The sequence below is a fragment of the Elephantulus edwardii genome, unplaced genomic scaffold (assembly GCF_000299155.1).
Source record: "Elephantulus edwardii isolate Elephantulus edwardi_28Jun2011 unplaced genomic scaffold, EleEdw1.0 scaffold00070, whole genome shotgun sequence".
NCBI lineage: Eukaryota > Metazoa > Chordata > Mammalia > Macroscelidea > Macroscelididae > Elephantulus > Elephantulus edwardii.
This window is the reverse complement of record NW_006399820.1, coordinates 1,518,038-1,537,893: the sequence shown is the minus strand read 5'-3', so window position 1 is coordinate 1,537,893 and position 19,856 is coordinate 1,518,038. Positions and strand designations below refer to the sequence as shown.

The window sequence follows — 19,856 nt, the reverse complement described above, 5'->3', positions numbered from 1 at the left end:
GGATGGGAGTGTTAGAGACAGTGCGATTGGCACAGGACAGAGCGGAGTTTAGGGCTGTTGTACATAGGGTCGCTATGAGTCGCAGGCGACTCGCCGGCACATAACAACAACAAGTTAAATCCTCATTTATCGACTCTTTGCTCTCCAGCATTTTCCATTTTTGACAAATTCAACAATTTCTCAGATGGAGCCTCTAATGGCCCAGGCCCTACACAAGGTTGTGACCAGGCCCAAGACATCCTCTGCAGACTGCCATGAGTGATAATCCAGATGTCTAGTGACAACTGGGGTACAGAAAGGACTGTGGTTGACTAGCCCCAAGACACTAGCTCATTTATTTGTAGTGACTCATTGTGGCCATGGAGAGTACTGAGCAAGTATAGGTTTTCACAAAGTGGCAGGCAGGCAGGAGATGGCCAGAAGAGGGCCTGCTAACACTAAGGAAGTAATAGAGGGAAAGGAGAGATGAGAGAGAGGGAATGAGCCCACACAGCATATGGGACTGGGGCACACACAGAATGAGTGGGGGTTCCTTACCATGGTTGATGGAAGAAGATAGCAAGTAGAAAATGAGTAGGATTCCACCGGGGTGAGTACCAGGTGACAGCAGGAGGCACTAAACCTGACCATCATCCTTACTTTCCATCCTCATAGGCTCCTTGGTGTGGAAGGAGTGGCTGGGAAGGGAGATCTGCTGCCCCACACACGTCCCAGCATGTGCCAGGGGTGCTTGACGTGCAGTGAGAGACCAGGGGCAGCACTAGTGTAGAAGATGAGTTATGGCCCTGATTGTTGCACAAAGCCAATTTGCTTTAGTACCTGATGTTCTCCAGGGAGCTCAGATGGTGTAGCCCATAGGGAGTTTACACTGTTAACTGAAAGGTGGAATCTCCCTGCATATTCAGATCCACCAGTAGTTCCTGTGCAATGACAGCTTCCAGAAATCCACTAGAGGGTCAGCTCTGTGTCAGTTCTGACTCAACAACAAATAAGTGGTGACTTGAGCTTTCGAACTTTCCTGTGTCAATAAGTGAGAAGAGGATGTAATCGGAAGAGACTGTGCTGTGTCATTTTGTTTTTACTTCATTGTTTTATGAGCTGAGTTAGGTAGAAAAGGGACTCATTTATTGGTATAGAATTCTGCCAGACTATTGATCATTGAACTGAACCTATTTACTAGATACATGCATTTTATATTTTTATAGTAAATTATTAAATTGTCTTAAGCAGGTTCTCATTTTGCTACAGCTTCACAAAGGTTTGGACTTTTAAATGTTTATCTCTGGGTTAAGAAAAGCTACCTCATATAGTCTTTAGTGCTTCAGTTTAATGGTGCTTCAAGTATTTTACCCACTCACATGAGTAAAAGACTTTCCCTTTGATCTGTTTGTAAGAACTTCCATACTAAGAATTGGCTGCCATGTAAATCCCCCTGGGGCAATGAACAGGAACTTCCCTATCAGCAGGTTTCCTTTGTGTCTATTGTTCTAACCCCCAGCCCTGCCCCTTTGTTCCCTTTCCTCCTCATTGCCCCAGGTGGTTGAAATAGAATCTTGCCGAGTTGTTCTTGTAAGGGAATGGAGGGCACATGTTTGATGTGATTGGCTACTAATTGAAAGATTGGAGATTCAAGTCCAACCAGAACACCTAAGAAAGACCTAGTTGTCTACTTGAGAAAAGCCAGACATTGAGACACAACTGTGACTGCATGTGACAAGCCACTGAGACCTGTGAAGCACAATTCTACTATGACATACATGAGGCCAACACTCGTCAGCACCAGCATGAGACAACTGGTTATTAGTTAAAAGGCAAAGTTCTGAAATCAGGACATTTGAATTTTTAAAAGCTTTTGTTGTTGTTATTACGTACTGTTGAGTCAGAAGTGACTCATAGCAGACCCTCTGGAGGGGTTTTAGAGGCAGTAAAATTGCACAGAAGAGATTGTTCATCTTCTGTGGAGCAGCTGGTGAAGTGAAACCATGTGCTTTTGGGCTGGCAGTGCCATCATTCCTTACCAGTAAGCCTCCAGTTGTTCTTTTTTCTTATGTGCTGTTGAATTGGAACCAACCCATAACTGACCATCTAGTGTGTTTACATAGGCAGTAAATTTGATGAGAGGATATTGCCCAACCTTCTATGGAGCAGCTAGTGTATTTGAATTGCATGCCTTTGGGACTGTGGTATTATCACTAGACCACCAGGCTAACATAACGTAAATATAGTTAAGACCAAAAATATATTCTGTAATGAGGCATTTCTCATATTTTTTTCTGATGCTAATTTGCTAACCCTTGTTATGTATCACATGTTCTTCTTCACCACTGATTTTTTTATTTGCAAGTATCATAACATGTTATTTTCTCATTCTCATTGCGTCAAGGTCCCAGGTTCCCTCCCATGTGACCTGTTATTTTCACATTCCCACTGCTTGTTATTCTCAAGCCCTCTAAGTTTCTGTTCCTTTTCCGTTGGGGATATCTGACATGAGTTAGAGCAAATCTTCAATCAGAATTTCTTAATTAAATGTTACTTATTAATTTTCTTTTAAGCTGGAGCGCATTTAGTTTTGGATACACTCACTTCTTGAAGAGGTCTGGGGTGTAATCAGTAGGGAGTTGTGCTGCTAACCCAAAGGACATGCCTCTCATGGTTCCAATCCACCACTGGCTCCTCAGAAGAAAGATGGGCAATCTCGTCCCCATTTGATTGACAGCCCTGGAAACTCAGTGGAGGGTCAGCTATGAATTGACTCGAACTCAACCACAGTGAAGCTTTTTGGGAGTACATTTCCTTCCATATGGACAACCTTTTACTATTGTTAAAATGTTCTTCAATTATCTATTTATATGGCTTTCCCATGCTTTTTTATTAAAAACTATATCTATCTGTCTATCTATCTATCTATCTATCTATCTATCTATCTATCTATCTATCTATCTATCTGACAAGTGATGCCTTTAACTTTGGTACTGGAGAAGAATACTGAATATACCATAGACTAAAAGAACAAACAGATTCGTCCTGGAGAGGGTGAAGCCAGGCTGCTCCATGGAGGCAAGGATTCTGAAGCTTCGTCTAACATATGTTGGACATGTTGCATGGTGGGATCAGTCCTCGGTAAAGGACGTCATGCTTGAGACGATGGAGAGACAGCGCAAGAGGGGAAGACCCTCTATGAGATGGATTGATTCAGTCATTGGTGTAGGGGATAGTTGTGTCGGAGATAGTAAGATTGACAGGGTTTAGGGCTGTTGTACCTAGGGTCTCTATGAGTCGCAGGCGACTCAACAACACATGAGGGGAGACCAGGAGACTGTCCAGCTTTCTTCTGAAGAATTGCTTGTGAATTTGAACAGCTCATCTTTGAGTTTACTAAAGTTATCACTTATATTTATTTCACTAATTGTATCAAATTTTCCCAGATAAAGAGTCTTTTAACTATTTCTCAAATTCTCTAAAGTTAATATGTTATACTAGTAAGAGCCAAAAGGGACAAATCATTTGTTTGGCAGATAGATACATAGATCAATATAAAAGTTAACTTATAAAAAATAAATTTTTATTATAAATATTGAGAGGAAAAAACAACACAAAGAAAGGAGAAAGAGTAATAGGCCTTGATTCATGTCCTGAGTTTTGTACTATGTGTTCTAAACAAGATGCCTACCTTTTCTGGGTAGCTAGCTGCTTCTATGTAGCTGTTTTGGCCTCACAATAATGAGATTCTTTTTAGTTTTAATACTCAGTAATATCCTGTAATTTATGGTCAGTGATAGACATTTTGAATATTGAATAACTTCAAATGACTCTTTGAGAAATATTTCAGAAAATATTATTTAAGAAAGCAAAGGAAATGACCAACCTTCTTAGCAAACTTCTTGGAAGAGAAGAAAGCTCTAGTTTGGAGAAATTCCTTCTTTGAAAATAGATATTTTTACTGGAGTGGCCTGGTTTAGGTACAGTACTTTAAAATGACAACTCATTTCCTATTTTTCCTCTTTTGATCCTAACATTTCTTCCTAGAGTAATAGTAGATGACTAAGTGGTATTTGAATGTTTAAACATAGGGAAACTTTCTTTTTACTCTTCTGGATTTAAATTTAAGGGCATCTGTTTAAAACTGGGAAATTCTTGATTTCACTCAAAACGTAAGCTGTGAAATACTTCACTGTTAAACTTGAGGCTTTCTTAGGAAATGAAACCTGAGAGATTTAGGTGGCATTTTGGCAAGTATTAACTCAGTTTTGCTAGAAGAACTCTCTAATTGAATTTTCTCTTATTTTCCCTCTCTGCACTGTGTACTTTCCAAAGGAAAAGTAAAAAATAAAGACTTCATAGTACTTTAGCTTGGAAATTGTACCTGCTTAAAAATAATTAAGGCAGGCCATTGGCTTTGCACGAATATGAGAATGTATGAATGCCATTATTTAAAGATATTAAATCCAATTAATTTTACTGATACTATAGAGGTCTTCTATTCTTACATTCAGAAACACAATCTACTATCTGTCTTACATTCAGAAATACAATCTTCAGTAACAGTCATGAGGTGATGCATGTGAAATAAAATCTGTTTTTCAGAGTGTAAACACAGGCACTGCTTTCTTAGGCATTTCCTTGAAGGCTGGTGATTAGAATATACCCAGCGGTACTGTGGAAGAAAGGCCTGGTGATCTCTTTCCAAAAATATTAATGCCAAGAAAACCCTGTGAAGCAATTTAACTCTGTAATAGTTGAGGTGACCAAAATGGAAACTGTGTAAGAAAAACTAAAAAATCTAAAAAAAGTGAGAAATATTAGCGTAACCTAATTTAAGTTTCCAGGAAGAAAGAGAAAATAGAGGAAAGGCAATATTTGAAGATACGATGTTGACAGAGAATTTTAGGAATTGATTGAAATCAATTAAAATTGATATTAAGATTTAAAAACCTACCAAATCCAAAACAGAGTAAATGTATTAGTTTCTTAGAGCTGTCTTAACAAAGTAGCACAACTAGATGGCTCATAAGAACAGAAACTTACTGCCTCATCATTCTGAAAGGTCAGAGTCTAACACCAGAAAAAGCCATAATATATATATTCAACAAAACAATACTAAGACTGGCAGCTGACTTACTGTGGACAGTCAGTGGAAGACAACTACAATTAAACAGGTACTTCAAGCTTCTGTGAAAAATTACAATGCTCACCTGAATTAGATACTCAGTGATTTCTCAGGAATCATGATGAACCAAACATGTTTTCATCCAAGCAAAAACTGTTTGCTGTCACTAGAACTCGCTAAGAAACATCTAAAGAATATTTATACTTTTGGATAAAAGAGATTTACAAAAAATGAGATCTGAGCTGCAAGAAAGAATAAAGTGAGGAAAATGTCAAATGTGAGTAGACAGGAATACTGCTTATTTGAAGCAATAATGTGAATTTAAAAAAGTAAAATTCAAGAAACAAGAGCATGTATTTCATTATAGGATAAGAGAAAGTAGTTTAAACTTCTAATTTGTTTTAGATAAAAGAGAATAAGGTTAGACTTGCATCATAAATATCTTGTTGTTGTTCCTTGTCGTTGAGATGGAACCGACCCATAGCTGACCCTCCTGGATTTTCAGAGGCTGTAATTCACATGAGAGGAGATTGTCTATTTTTCTACCTTGAAATAGATGGTGGATTTGAACCTCCTGCCTTTGAGTTGGCAATGCAACTCCTTATACTGTAATCCCCAAAGTTTGCCAACTATTTGTTGGCTATAAACTGCATATGTTGTTGTTGTTATGTGCCGTCCAGTCACTTGCGGCCCATAGCAACCTTATGTACAACAGCCCTAAACTCTGCTCTGTCCTGTGCCATTTACACTGTCTCTGACACACCTATCCCGATTACCCCAGTCACTGAATCTATCCACCTCATAGAGGGCCTTCCCCTCCTGCGCTGCCCTCCACTCTACCAAGCATGATGTCCCTCTCCAAGGACCTGTCCTTCCTTACAACATGTCCAGTGTATGTTAGACGGAGCCTTAGAATCCTTGCCTCCAAGAAGCTGCCTGGTTTAATCCTTTCCAGGATGAATCTGTTTATTTTCTTAGCAGTCCATGGTACCCTCAACACTCTTCTCCAGCACCACAGCTCAGCGGCATCAATTCTCCTTCTATCCTCCTTAGTCATTGTCCAACTCTCTGATACATAACAAGTGATAGCAGAGACGATGGCCTGTATCAGATGCACCTTAGTCTCCAGAGAGACACCATTGCTCTTCAGTACTTTGGAGAGGTCCCTAACAGCAGACTTTCCCATGGCAATACGTCTTAATTTCCTGGCTACTGGTGCCAAGAATGTTGACTGTGGAGCGAAGCAGACTAAAGCTGTTAAAAATCTCAGTCTCTTCACCATCCATCCTGATGCTGCCAATTGGTCCAGTGGTGAGAATCATTGTCTTCTTGACATTGAGCCTCAATCCATATTGGACGCTGCAGTTCTTGACTCTCTGCAGCAAGCACTTCAGGTCCTCCTCAGTTTCAGCAAGCAGGGTTGTGTCATCTGCATAAAGCAGATTGTTGATAGATCTTCCACCAATCTTGACCCCACATTTCTCCTCATAGAGCCCCGCCACCCAGATACTGCATATAGCTAATTAAATTAATATTAAGTAAAATTTCAAATTTAGTGTTTCAGTTGAAGCAGTTACATTTCAGATGCTCAGTAGTCACATGTGGCTGGACATCACAGATATTCTAATTACATCAGTAAGTTCTGTACTGGAGAGTAGCATTTTTGAATAGGAGTAAAATGTGCATTATCTACTACCCATCTTTCAATTTGTCATACTCTTAAGACCTATGTGGTGTTGTGATGCTAAAATTTATGCCATCAGTGTCACTATAAGCCAATAGCACCACTAGTGGTAAACAGATTTCAGAGGAGCTTGCAAACTCAGACAGACAAGAAGCAAGATCTGACAATCTATTTTGGAAAATTGGCCAATGAAAACCTTAGGGATCACAGGAGAATTCCCCCCCCCCACTTTACTTGGATCCATAATCAACATTCATGAAGTAGCAGTCATGAAATGAAATGATATGTTGTGTTGGTATTGGGCAAATCTGCTTTCAAGGACCTTTTTAATTTGCCAAAGAGAAAGGATATAAATAATAAAAATGAGGGCTAGTTGACTTAAGCCATGGTATTTTTCAGTGGCTTCGTATACATGCAATAGTTGGACCATGAGTAGGGAAGACTGAAGAAAAATTGTTGTATTTGAATTGTGGGTGAAGAGTATTGAATATTCCATGAATTTCTCAAAGAACAAACAAGTCTGTCTTAGAAGAAGTGCAGCCAGAATTTCCATCAACAAACGAATGGATAGAGAAGCTGTGGTATATTCACACAATGGAATACTATGCTGCCTTGAAAAACAAGGAACTCATGCAATATTATTCAAAATGGATAGCCCTGGAGGACATTATGCTGAGTGAATTATCTCAGTCACAAAAGGGCAAATACTGCATGATGCCACTGTTGTAAAACAGGACTGACATTGGGGTTGTGGGGAGACTCAGAAAGATGGGTTCAATAATGTATACTAATGGAAACAGATGAGAGAGAAAACTGTTTAAAAAGGTATGTGATTAGGTATTTTTGTCATGACAGGAGTCCAGAGTGAAGGCTGCATGGTGGAGTGGACCTGGGGTAGGGTTTGTAAAACAATGAAAGACTTTCTTTTACTTTTCCAAAAGGGTAGTGTACTAGGGGGGAAGGTTGGGAGGGGAGAAAAGTGCAACAATGAATGAATGGAAATCCAGTCTTTGTAAATTTTAATTGAACTTAATAATAAATTTTTAAAAAGGCAAAAAAATAAAATTATTTTTTTAAAAAATTTTTTAAAAAAGAAGTGCAGCCAGAATTAAAAGTGAACAAGTGAGACTTTACCTCACTTATGCTGAACTATTATCAGGAGAGGCTAGTCCTTGGAGAAAAACATTATGTTAGGAAAAATAGAGGATCGGCAAAAGAGAGGAAGACCGTCAGTGAGATGGATTGACACAGTGATTACCAACAATAGATTTAAGCACAGCAAAGAGTGTGAGGATAGGGCAGGATTGGCCAGGTTTCAATCTGTTGTTACTGGGTTGTCATGAGTTGCATTCTATTCAATGACTCCAACAACAGCATTCATACAATTTGCTGCATGTTGTTGTTGTTGTTGTTATGTACTGTCAAGTTGCTTGTGACTCATGTACAGCAGCTCAGAAGCCTACCTGATCCAATCTCACTGACTCCAACACACGTACCCATATTGCTTTAGTTACTGTTATCAATCTATATCATCCAGAGTCTTCCTCTCCTACACTGTCTCACTCTTCTGAGTATAAAAGAGCATGATGTCCTTCTCCAAGGATCAGTTCTTCCTGGCCACATGCCCAAAGTATGTGAGACAGCTTCAAAATCCTAGCCTCCAAGGAGAAACTTGTTTTCACCCTCTCCAAGACAGACTTACTTGTTTTCTTGGAAGTCCGCATTATGTTCAAAACTCTTCTCCAGCACCACAACTCAAAGTTGTCAACTCTTTTTCTGTTATCCGTAGTCCTTGTCCAGCTCTCTGATGCATAGCAAGTATTTGCAAAGACCATAGGCTGGATCAGGTGCGCCTTAGTCTCTAGACGCACACTGTTGCTTCTCAGTACTCTGGAGAGATCCCTGACAGCATATTTTCCCTGTGAAGTTCACCTTTTGATTTTCTCACTCCTGGTGCCAAGAGTGCTGATTGTGGAGCTGACCAAGCTGTAATTATTAACAACCTCAATCTCTTCATCTGTCATAATGCTGCCAATTGGGCCAGTGGTGAGAATCTTTTTCTTCTTGATGTTGAGCTTCAATCCATATTGAAGACTACAGTCCTTGACCTTCTTTCTGCAGCAAGTGCTTCAGGTCCTACTCAGTTTCATCAAGCAAGGTTGTTTCATCTGCATAATACAGGTTGTTAGTGAGTCTTCCACAAATCCTGATGCCACATTCCTCCTCATAAAGGCCAGCCTCCCAAATGGTCTGTTATGCATGTAGATTGAAAACGTGTGGAGGCAGGACACATCCCTGACTCACTCTTTGCCTGAATTTGAACTATGCAGTGTATCCTTGCTTTGTTCTGAGGACTGCTTCCTGGTATTTTGACCCTTTTCATTGTAAAGAAGTATTACCTTGTATCAATACTCAACTGAAACTCATTGGCATGGGATAGGAACACAGCTGACTCCCTACTGGTCTTACAGAAGCTGTAAATTATGTGGAAGGTTGATTGCTCTTATGTCTTCTATGAAGCAGCTGATGTATTTGAACTGCCCACCTTTGGATTGGCAGCAAAATTCCCTATTCACAAAGCCACCAGAGTACCTTTTTTGTCTCTGTATATCATACATAATATTGTTGTCACCTATTTGTAGACATTTAAGTTCTTTTCAGATACTAGTTATTCTGAATGGAGTTCTTTTGAGCACCTCTACCAGTCTTTCAGTGGCCATAGGTTTTTGGTTTTGGTTTGTATTTTTAATATAGTACTGTTTTTTTTTTTCTTTTTGAGATATCTAGAACTCAGTTATCTGATAAATTTATGTATCTAAAACGTTGTTGTTGTTATGTGCCGGTGAGTTGCTTGCAACTCATAGCGACCCTATGTACAACAGCCCTAAACCCTACTCTATTCTGTGCCAGTCCCACTGCCTCTTACACACCCATCCCGATTACCCCAGTCACTGAATCAACCCACCTCATAGAGGGTCTTCCCCTCTTGTGCCGTCCCTCCACCCTCTCAAGCATGATGTCACTCTCCAAAGACCAGTCCCTCCTTACAACATGTCCAAAGTATGTCAGACAAAGCCCCAGAATCCTTGCCTCCACAGAGCTGCCTGATTTAACCCTTTCCAGGATGTATCTTGACCCCACATTTCTCCTCATATAGCCCAGCCTCCTGGATAATCTGTTCTGCACAGAGGTTGAAAAGGTATGGAGATAGGACACATCCCTGGCATACGCCCTTCCCAATTTTGAACCATGCAGTGTTTCCTTGCTCTCTTCTGATGACTGCCTCTTGGTCCAACTCTAGGTTTCGCATTAGAACGATCAAGTGTTCTGGGACATAGATAATTAAAGTACATCTTTAGGCAACTAAATTATCACAATATTAAGTTAGGAAATAATCTACCATCCCTGCCAGTACAGAGTTTGCACTGTTAACTTTAAGCACCATTGACTCCACAGACTAGGGAAGTGAAAGCTGTAGAAAATAATGCAGATGGAAATGCTTTTTCCCTTGGCATGAGGTAGGGGTCCTGGAAAAGTGTGGTCAAAATAATAAACAAAAGGCCAAGTCCCCATCTCACGTAACAGCTGAATGACTTTGAGCAAGTTTCTTTTCTTCTCTGAGTTCCAGTTTTATCTGTTAAATGTTATTACCTGCTGTCATGTCACCCTCTGACTCATGGGAACCCCATTCACAGCAGAACAGAACAGTTCCCTGGATTAGACCATCTTCATTAGTCCATTCCTCCTTATCCAGCTTAGTGTGGAATCTCCTCTGAAACCTGTTCAGCCACAGAAACCTCCTCTGACAAATGATGGCTGTCTGTGTGGTACTTTGGCTAGGAGTTCATATGGGGTTTTCATACCTGAAAGGCAAGAATTCTTTTCATTGACTCTATCTATTAAATGTTGTTGTTGTGTACCATCGAGTCAGAACTGGCTCATATCTGACCCTCCAGTGTGTCTTCAGAGACAGGAGGAGAAAACCCTTCATTCTTCTGTGGAACAGCTAGTGGATTTGATCTATTAAAGAGGGATACTACAATTTGCCTTGTCTTTCAGGGTTGTTGTGTAGGTCAAAGGAAATTACAAGTGAAATTACTGTTAGGGTATTAAGTAATGTATATGTATTGCATTATTTGATATCAAACAGTATCATTGATATCACATGCAAACAAGATTCTGTTGAAGATTATAAAAAAACAACTGGAACAACACATCAACAGAGAACTACCAGAAGTCCATGCTGGGTTTAGAAGGGGTAGTGGTAGTCGGGATATTGTAGCTGATGTTAGCTGGATCTTGGCTAAAAGCAGGGAGTACCAGAGGAATGTCTATCTCTGTTTCATTGATTATGCAAAGGCATTTGACTATGTGAATCACAACAAATTGTGGCTGACTCTGAGAAAAGTGGGAGTCCCAGAATACTTGATCATGCTAATGTGAGACCTATACTTGGACCAGGAGGCAGTTGTCTGAACAGAGCAAGGAAACACTGCGTGGTTCAAAATTGGGAAGGGTGTACGCCAGGGATGTGTATTTTCTCCATACCTTTTCATCCTATATGCAGAACAGATTATCCAGGAGGCTGTGTGAGGAGAAGTGTGGCATCAGGATTGGAGGAAGATTCATGAACAATCTGTGCTATGCAGATGACACAACCTTGCTTGCTAAAACTGAAGAGGACCTGAAGCGCTTGCCACGGAAGGTCAAGGACTGCAGCCTTCAATATGGATTGAGGCTCAATAACAAGAAGACAAAAATTCTCACTACTGGGCCAAATGGCAGCATCGGGATGGACGGTGAAGGGATTGAGATTGTTAACAGCTTTAGTTTGCTTTGCTCCACAGTCAACACTCTTGGCACCAGCAGCCAGGAAATTAAAAGACATTTTGCGGTGGGAAAGTCTGTTGTTAGGGACCTCTCCAGAGTACTGACAAGCAGTGTTGTCACTATAGAGAGTAAGGTGAGCCTGATAAAAGCCATGGTCTTTTCAATCACTTGCTATGCATCAGAAAGCTGGACAATGACTAGGCAGGATAGAGAGAGAATTGATGCCTTTGAGCTGTGGTGCTGGAGAAGAGTATTGAATATACCATGGACTGCTAGAAAACCAACAGGTTCATCCTAGAGCAGGTTAAACCAGGCTGTTCCTTGGAGTCAAGGATTCTGAAGCTTCGTCTGACGTACTTTGAACATGTTGCAAGGAGGGACCAGTCCTTGGAGAGGGACATCATGCTTGGGAGCATGGAGGGACAGTGCAGGAGAGGAAGACCCTCTATAAGGTAGATTAATTCAGTGACTAGAGTAATGGGGGTGGCTGTGTTGGAGACAGTGAGACTGGCACAGGACAGACCAGGGTTTAGGGTTTACTTGCAGGTGACTCAATGGCTCATAACAGCAACAACAATAATTGCATTATTTGCTAGCTAATGGTAAAGGTGGTGACATAGAACTGCCGACAAAGTACCTGTTAAACTAAATGACTAAAACAAGCTGAAATTCCTTAGTTTAGAGTTTTAGTTGTGCAATAATGTATTTGTAGAGCAGAAAGAGCCCTCAGGAATAATTTTACAGGTGAACATGTAGAGGACTGGAAAGGTTATGTTATCTGCTTATGTTTCAGGAAAATGTCACATCAGGGTGACACTGGAAGTCAGGTCTCTTTTTAGACCTGGGATTTTCTTTCTAAGTGAATTAACACCGTCATGTAGAAAAATCCTCTCAGAAAGTCACTGATTTGGTGTTGACCGTGACGCGCAAAATAGAGCGTATTAAAAGCTGAGGCCACTTTTACCAGGAATGCTGAAATGCTGCTTATTCTAGATGAAAATATGTTTATTTCAGTTCCTGCCACCGCTGCCAGTCACTGTGAAGTTAACTCTGACTCATGATATCAGAGTAGACTTGCAATCAGGGAATTTTCATTGCCTGGTGTTTTGGATTTTCAGAGGCATCTCTGGCTGGACTGGAACCTGCAGTCATTCAGTCAACATTGGAGCGTATTAACTGTTCGCACTACTATAAGACTCCAGTACGAATGCCACAGGGACAATAATTTGTCATAAACTGTCTTAGTTGTATCTCCTGCGGATGGTTGATGTCAGAACTTTCTTGCAATGATTGATGCACACTGATTCAGTGATACTTCAAGCAGAGTTTTAAAAGAGGCAGAGGCGTTGTCAGCATATGAATAGTTTTTGGAAGCTTCTCAAGTGGCAGCCTCTCATTTCTCATCTCCTTGTTCCCACAAGATCCTTCTAAACAGCCCTTGGCCCTATGGTAGGATGAGAGACTTTACTGGAGAGATTGTGCTTTGCATGCAAATGTGTGAGCAGACTCTTGTACTAATCTTTCTTTAATAATATAGCATCATTCCTTGTTCACACTGTGAAATAGTAATAGAATCAAAGCTTGGCCTTTAAAAATGGGGTCCTTAACATTCAGACCAGAGTCTTTGAAATAAATTTCATAATATATGTGATATGGTGGGCTTTTGTTACATGCTTGGATAATACTGAGCACTTTCCAAATGCAATAGCGGTTAATTCTCCATAGCTCTCTGAGGCAAGAACTCTCCAACCCCAGTCTTGCAATTTTATAGATAAAGGAATGTAATATTGAGAGTTTAGCAAATGTTTTAATTTCCCTCATCAAAGATTAAAATGTAGATGCTTTCGATACCTAGCAGCCGTGTCACGTCAGATAAATAATTTAACTGCTCTTAGTCTCACATTGTTAAACATATGAAACAGTTATACAAATAGCTGCTATATGTTGTCACAGAATTTGGAAACATAAAATGTACTAAAGCATTTTCAGGTATTAAAGGGCTATAGAGATGTGGAGTTTGTTTGATTGTTGTTTACGACATCATTAATCTTACTTATAAAGTGCCATACTGTATGTGAGCTTATTATTATTAATATTGTTTATTTTTGTTACAATAATTATTATTCTACTTAATGCTAAGGATCTTCTTGAGATGACAAAAGCCAGCAGTGGTTTATTTGGTTTTCTGCTAGTGCAGTATTAGAACAGGTTCGCCCTGACTTTAAAATGTCTGTGATTTGAGAAATCTCACCAGTGTGCAAATAACATATTTTCTAGAAAGAACTTCAGTTACTTTTCTAGGGCCAGGGAGGACAACTCAGTGTGGTAAGTAGACGAAGAAAGGCTTGACCTTTTTTTAAAAAAAAAATCTGTTAAAGCTTTGTGTTAAGTACAGCTGACACACCATAGCAGTTACGATGCCAGCAGGAAGCTGGTGTGGTCCTGCCAAGTGACTGATTTAAAGTAATTACCTGAGATCAATGATCATCCAGCACTCACAGCCACCCGGGGCAGCTGAGTCCTGTTTGTTGCACCCGAGGACCCTGTAGTGTGCCTGTTCTGCGTGGTCGGCATCATATATAACCACCTCTGGGTTTTATGGCGGTGCCTCTGGTGCAATGTCATCATATCTTCCCCTCCACTTGTGCTGCATTGCAGGCTTTGCTTGAGTCCATGGTTGATGCTGCCGAGAACCTTTGTCCAAATGTGATGAAAAAAGCCCACATCCGACAAGACCTGATTCATGCCAGCACTGAAAAGATTTCCATTCCACGTACCTTTGTTAAAAATGTCCTGTTGGAGCAGTCCGGAATTGATATCCTTAACAAAATTAGGTAGGTTTATATCGTGCATAAAGCTAGCCTCTGCCGTTTCTGTGTGTGCAGTCAAGTCGGCTGTGGGGAAGCACTGTTGTTGGCTTTATACATATATGATGTGGTTAGGCATGTCTAAGAGGCAGAGAAGATATAGAAATAAATGCATAAGTCTGAGACATTTCCAAAATAAGATGACTGTGTATCTGCATTGCTTTAGAACTCTCTTTAGGGTTTTATTTTTAAGAGAGGGACTTGTAACCCCTGTTTTCTGCTACTTAAGTTTATCTTTTGCATTTTCAGATGGTTACTGTAAGGACTAAGGTCTTTTTTGCTTTCTTCCACCATTTGGGTCTGAACAGATGCACAGCATAGGAGAAGCAGCACACACCCTGACCCTAGTATATTTTCCTTGTGAGTTATTTCAGTGGGTTAATGATACTGCCTAAGTGCTGTGTGCTCTCCTCCATACAGTTCTGTTTGAAAAACATACCAAATAAAAAAATAAATCAGTATTTAGGAGCTGAGATGACTAAGAAATTTACTCCAATTTTTTACGTAAAAACTAGAGGAGTCATCAGCATTAAAAGATAGTTCTTCTAATTCATCTTCCATGTTTCTTAGTTCGGGCTGTCAGACTACATGACTGTTATCCATTTACTGAGTGGATGAGTGAAAACCAAGTTAGAAAACATTTAAAACTTCCCACCTTAATTATTTCTAAATATTCATAAGATATAGCAAACATTAGATATAGTAAAAATACTAGCTCCTAGTAAATTGGATGTATAAAATATACTATCGCTTTTTTTTTTCTACTAGAGAGTATGAGTCGCAAGTGACTCGATGGCACATAACAACAACAACAACTAGAGAGTTGGAAAGTGTATGATATTAACATATCATTATTAAACCAAATAGTAGTCTGTAAGAAAAAGAGTATCAAGTCATGACTATTTGGATGCTGAATGCTGACTAATTCAGAGCTACAATGTAGAAGTTCTCACATTTAGAAATTCCACAGTATCTGAGCAGTCAATCTCAGGTCTAAGATGCAGCTGTCGTCACCTTTTTGCAATCACTCCTTGTGCATTAGCCAAATTCAAGACAGTTGGAAGGACTTGAGAAAACAACAGAAGACTTGAGGATGGAACTCCTATAATAGCGACTTTATTAACTTTTGCCCTTACTAAGTATGCATATGTTCCTATCATCTGGAGTTTAAAGGCATAATCTGATACCTCTTAAATATAAAAGAGTAAAATACACATTGGCCACTATTCATTCATAGCAAGACCTTATACCACCAATACATCATACTTTTTGATGCTTTTACTGGATGAAGTACTAGGGTCTGTCATGTGTGGCCATTTCCCTACATAAATAAATGCATTTTCAAAGTTAGAGTCACACCATTAAACTCCTCACATCACTAACACATTGGCTTTTGACAGAGTTTGCTTCCTTAAAGATTTACAGCTTTGAAACTTGAAGGAAAAATTCTATTCTGTCCTACAGGATGGATCTAACTCAGAATCAATTTGATGACAGTGAGTTTGAGTCTGGTACATTTCGAGCTCTCAATGAGTGAAAAATCACCCCCACATATGTACACACCTATTTGTCTAGACATGTAGGAAAGATTGATCAATTGCCAATAAAGATTTTGCTAAATGGAAACTCCATCAATAAAGACAGGCATGATGTTGTTATTGTTGATTGTCTTTGAGTCGAGCACAACTCATAGCAACTCTATGAACAAAAGGCCCAAAGCCTCTCTACAAGTATTGACATTTATCAAAGTTTAGAGTTTCAAGAGGCATGTTGTTTAAGAAGCGGATGCCACTCCTACTTCCAAATAGTAGCATCTAATTACAAAATGATAGGGTGATCCTGATTTGCCCATACAGAAGTACATTTTTAACACCCTTATTTTTTTCTTCTTTGTGTTACATTCTGAGATTAACTACCCTTCACCCACCTTAAGAGATAGAAGAGGAAGAGAAACAAACTATTGATGCCTTGTGCTTTATGAAGAAATAATATTCTCAAAGACACCCGAACATAATCAGAGGAAGGCTTTCTTCAACACAAGATTCCCAGGCATCTACTCGGGGGATTAGCATAGAGCCCAGGAATCTGTATTTTTCTCTACTTATACTCCCCTCCTCAATCTATATTTTCAGTAAGAGACTTGGGTAAATCTTATCAGTAGCCACTTCTGGGAAAATAAGAAAGTATTAGATAAATCAAACAGCTAGCAAAAACTTATTTCAGAAATAGGAATTAAAGAAATGCCCTTTTGTATCTTTAGTGCAGGAAAATTTTTACTGTGAGCATCAAAGAGTTCGTTTGTCCATTCTTTCATCCTCCTATCAGAAGCCTTTCCTAGGCAGAATTGTTGCCTTTAGGTTTGCAATTTTTTTTCCCCCTATTACACAAATATGCTTTTAACTAGATCTTTGGGATAAAATAATTTTATTTTGCTAACTTCTCTCCCTGCTCTAAAAAACTTTAAGGTGGTGAACTTCAAAATCAGACCAACCTCATGGAATTGTGCTGCAGTGTGGAGAGATCATCTCCTTAGCAAGTTTACCTCTCACTGGATAGGACTCTTTAGACTGAAACACACATGGCAGTTGAATTCTTAAATTGTTAACATTCCAAGTAAAATACCAGCCATCTGACAGACACCTTAATGGTGGAGTCTGTTTATTAGTAAAAGCTACAAACCGCTCTCTGTTGACGGGACACCTTTTTAAGGTCAGACAAGAGGCAGCAGAAGTAAAAATTTTCCAAACCTCTGTTCGTAAAAGGCACGAGTGCAGTGAATTTATAGCTACCCAAAGAGGATGGTAAGTCACAGCAGAAACAGATTCCAGTGGTGGCGTTTGATTGGTGAAAAAGATTTAAAAAAAAAATGGGAGGGACACAAAGGGGGTGGAGATGCATATTAAAGTAATAACCAGGGCTTAACAAACAGACTAGACTTTCTTAATTTTTTCCAGCCCAGGTTTGTTTTCGTTTATGTCAATGGATGGATTGTTCCCCGCCACATGGTACATATGGTTCCCATTAAGCTTGTCTTGAGCCAGATGTTTTTCGTTTCTACCATTGAATCTTACGTTTTGAAATGTGCAGAGGCAGGTTGATATGGGTAGAAAACTTCTATTACCTGTGTGTTTATGGCACTGTTGTTAATGGTGATGTTTGGAATTCTTTTGCCTTGTTCACACATTCTTAGATTCCATTTTCAAAGACAGAAATGCAATCCTGCTTGACCTTATCACTAGAGAACCAAGGGCAGGTGATTGTCTTTCTCTGGGAGATTTGAAAAGATGACTTTGTTCTTTTGATTTGCTCCCAGTGAGGTGAAGTTGACAGTGGCCTCCTTCCTGTCTGACCGAATCGTGGATGAAATCCTGGATGCACTCTCCCATTGCCATCATAAACTGGTGAGTGAGTGAAGTTCTCAAACAGAACCTTTTATCTCTCTTTTTCTTGGAGACAGACAGGTCAGCCTCTCACAAGGGACTGTGGCTTCTGTACTACTTTTCTCCCCTAGGTTTTTTTCTTTTTCTTGTAGCATGCTAACAGCCATTCTAGAGTATGGTGGAATGTTTCAAAGGGAATTTCAGGACATACCCAGAAATCTTGTTCATTTATCGTGTGGGTGAAAAGTTTTGGGAGCAGATGGTTATGTTGAGGCAGAAGACTAAATGAACTTCTGGGGTATTTTTTAGATTCTTAATTCTCTTGTTCCTTAATATTATTTATGAATGGGCTATTTTTGTGTTTTATTTTGTTTTAAAACATGGAGGGAAATTAAGCATTTGAGTCTAAAGAAAGTACAAGCATACCATGAGCACATTCTGGTTAATGAGAGTGACCAACCACCTACCAGGCCTCTGGGGATATAACCAAGGGGGGAAATAGTTTCCTTCATTTAGAGACTGTTTCTCTAAGATAAGGGACTTCCCTTCTAGATGTCAAAAATGTTACATTTTTTAACGTCCATGAAGTCCTCTGAGAAACAAATGAAAATTCTGTAGCTAGTTGTTTTCTTGTGTCTTAGAAATATTAGCAAAACTATGCAGTAGACATCTCTGCAGCAAATTATAGCAGTGTGTTCTTCAGAGAAAGAATGACAAATTAACCATGTATGCAGGTACTTGTTTTTATTAAATTGTTGAGTGACATGTCAAAAACAAAACCAGTTGCCATTGAACTGATTCTGACTCATAGTGACCCCATGTGTACAGAATAGAACTGTTTGATTTTCAAGCCTATTATCTTCCTTTTGGAAGGTTAGATCACTAGATTTTTCTTCAGAGCCCCTGCGGGAGTTGGAATTGCCAGTCTTTTATTTGGTAGTTGAGGGCTTACCCATGATACCACCTAGGGACCGGAATGACACTAGAGAATACTGGAATGAAAGGAGCAGCCTTTTGGCCTAGTGTAGAACATTATATTGCTAACTGAAAGGTTAGCATTTCACATCCACTAGTCAGTCACTCACTAGGAAAAGATGGAGGGAAGCTTCCTCCTGTAAAGATTTACAGCCTCAGAAACCTACTTGAGGGTCAGCATCAGTTAGAATCTACTCAGTGGCACTGGATTTTGGTTTGAGTCCCTGACAACTCTGTTGGAACTCTAATGTAAATCTAATACATCTTCTATTTTATTTCCATTCTTACTACATTTTATTATAACTCTTTATAAAGGTGCTCTTTGAACATGTGCTAGGGAACATCTGTGAGTGATGAACATCAGCAAATTACATGCTGCAAAGTTGTGTGTAATACCTATTACTCATGATAAAGGTGTACCAAAAGAAAAAGAAAACCAGGTGGTAGTAAGTGTGGTTCATTGTAATTTCAGTATGTATGTTGTAGGTCTGAACTACTTGTTTAGACTATTTATTGGAGCAAACTATTTAAGACTATTGTCTAAAATCTAGTAGTGCTACCCAAGTATTATCTATCTGTGGACTCACTAACAGAGGGTTACTAGTGTGTAGCAAGGTTAAGTTCAGAAACTAAGAGAAAGCACTGAAAAACAATTAGAATAATTTGTCATGGCCACAAGTTATTTTTCTATTTATTTATTTTTTAGTTTTAGTTTGTTGAGTTTTTGGTGTGTATTTGTTTCTTTTTGTCATATATTTTTGTTATGTGCTGCCAAGTCACTTGCAACTCATAGAGACCCTATGTACAAGAGTCCTAAACCCTACTTTATTCTGTACCAACCTCATTTCCTCTGACACACCTACTCCCACTACCCTAATCACTGAATGGATCTCTTATCGAGGTTCTTCCTCTCCTGCTCTGTCCCTCCACTCTCCCAAACATGATGTCCCTCTCCAAGGACTGGTCCCTCCTTGCAACATGCCCAAAGTATGTCAGACGAAGCTTCAGAATCC

At 39.5% G+C, this 19,856-nt stretch overlaps 1 protein-coding gene across 2 annotated transcripts in view; it reads left to right on the top strand.

Moving 5' to 3' along the window:
• Positions 1 to 19,856, top strand: part of LRRC16A (leucine rich repeat containing 16A) — a 495,675-nt gene that overhangs the window by 373,280 nt on the left and 102,539 nt on the right. For both annotated transcript variants that reach the window (XM_006888644.1, XM_006888643.1), the window contains exons 27-28: positions 14,280 to 14,455; positions 17,802 to 17,889. In XM_006888644.1, coding sequence (XP_006888706.1) covers positions 14,280 to 14,455; positions 17,802 to 17,889 — 264 coding nt within the window. The remainder of the gene's footprint in view (positions 1 to 14,279; positions 14,456 to 17,801; positions 17,890 to 19,856) is intronic.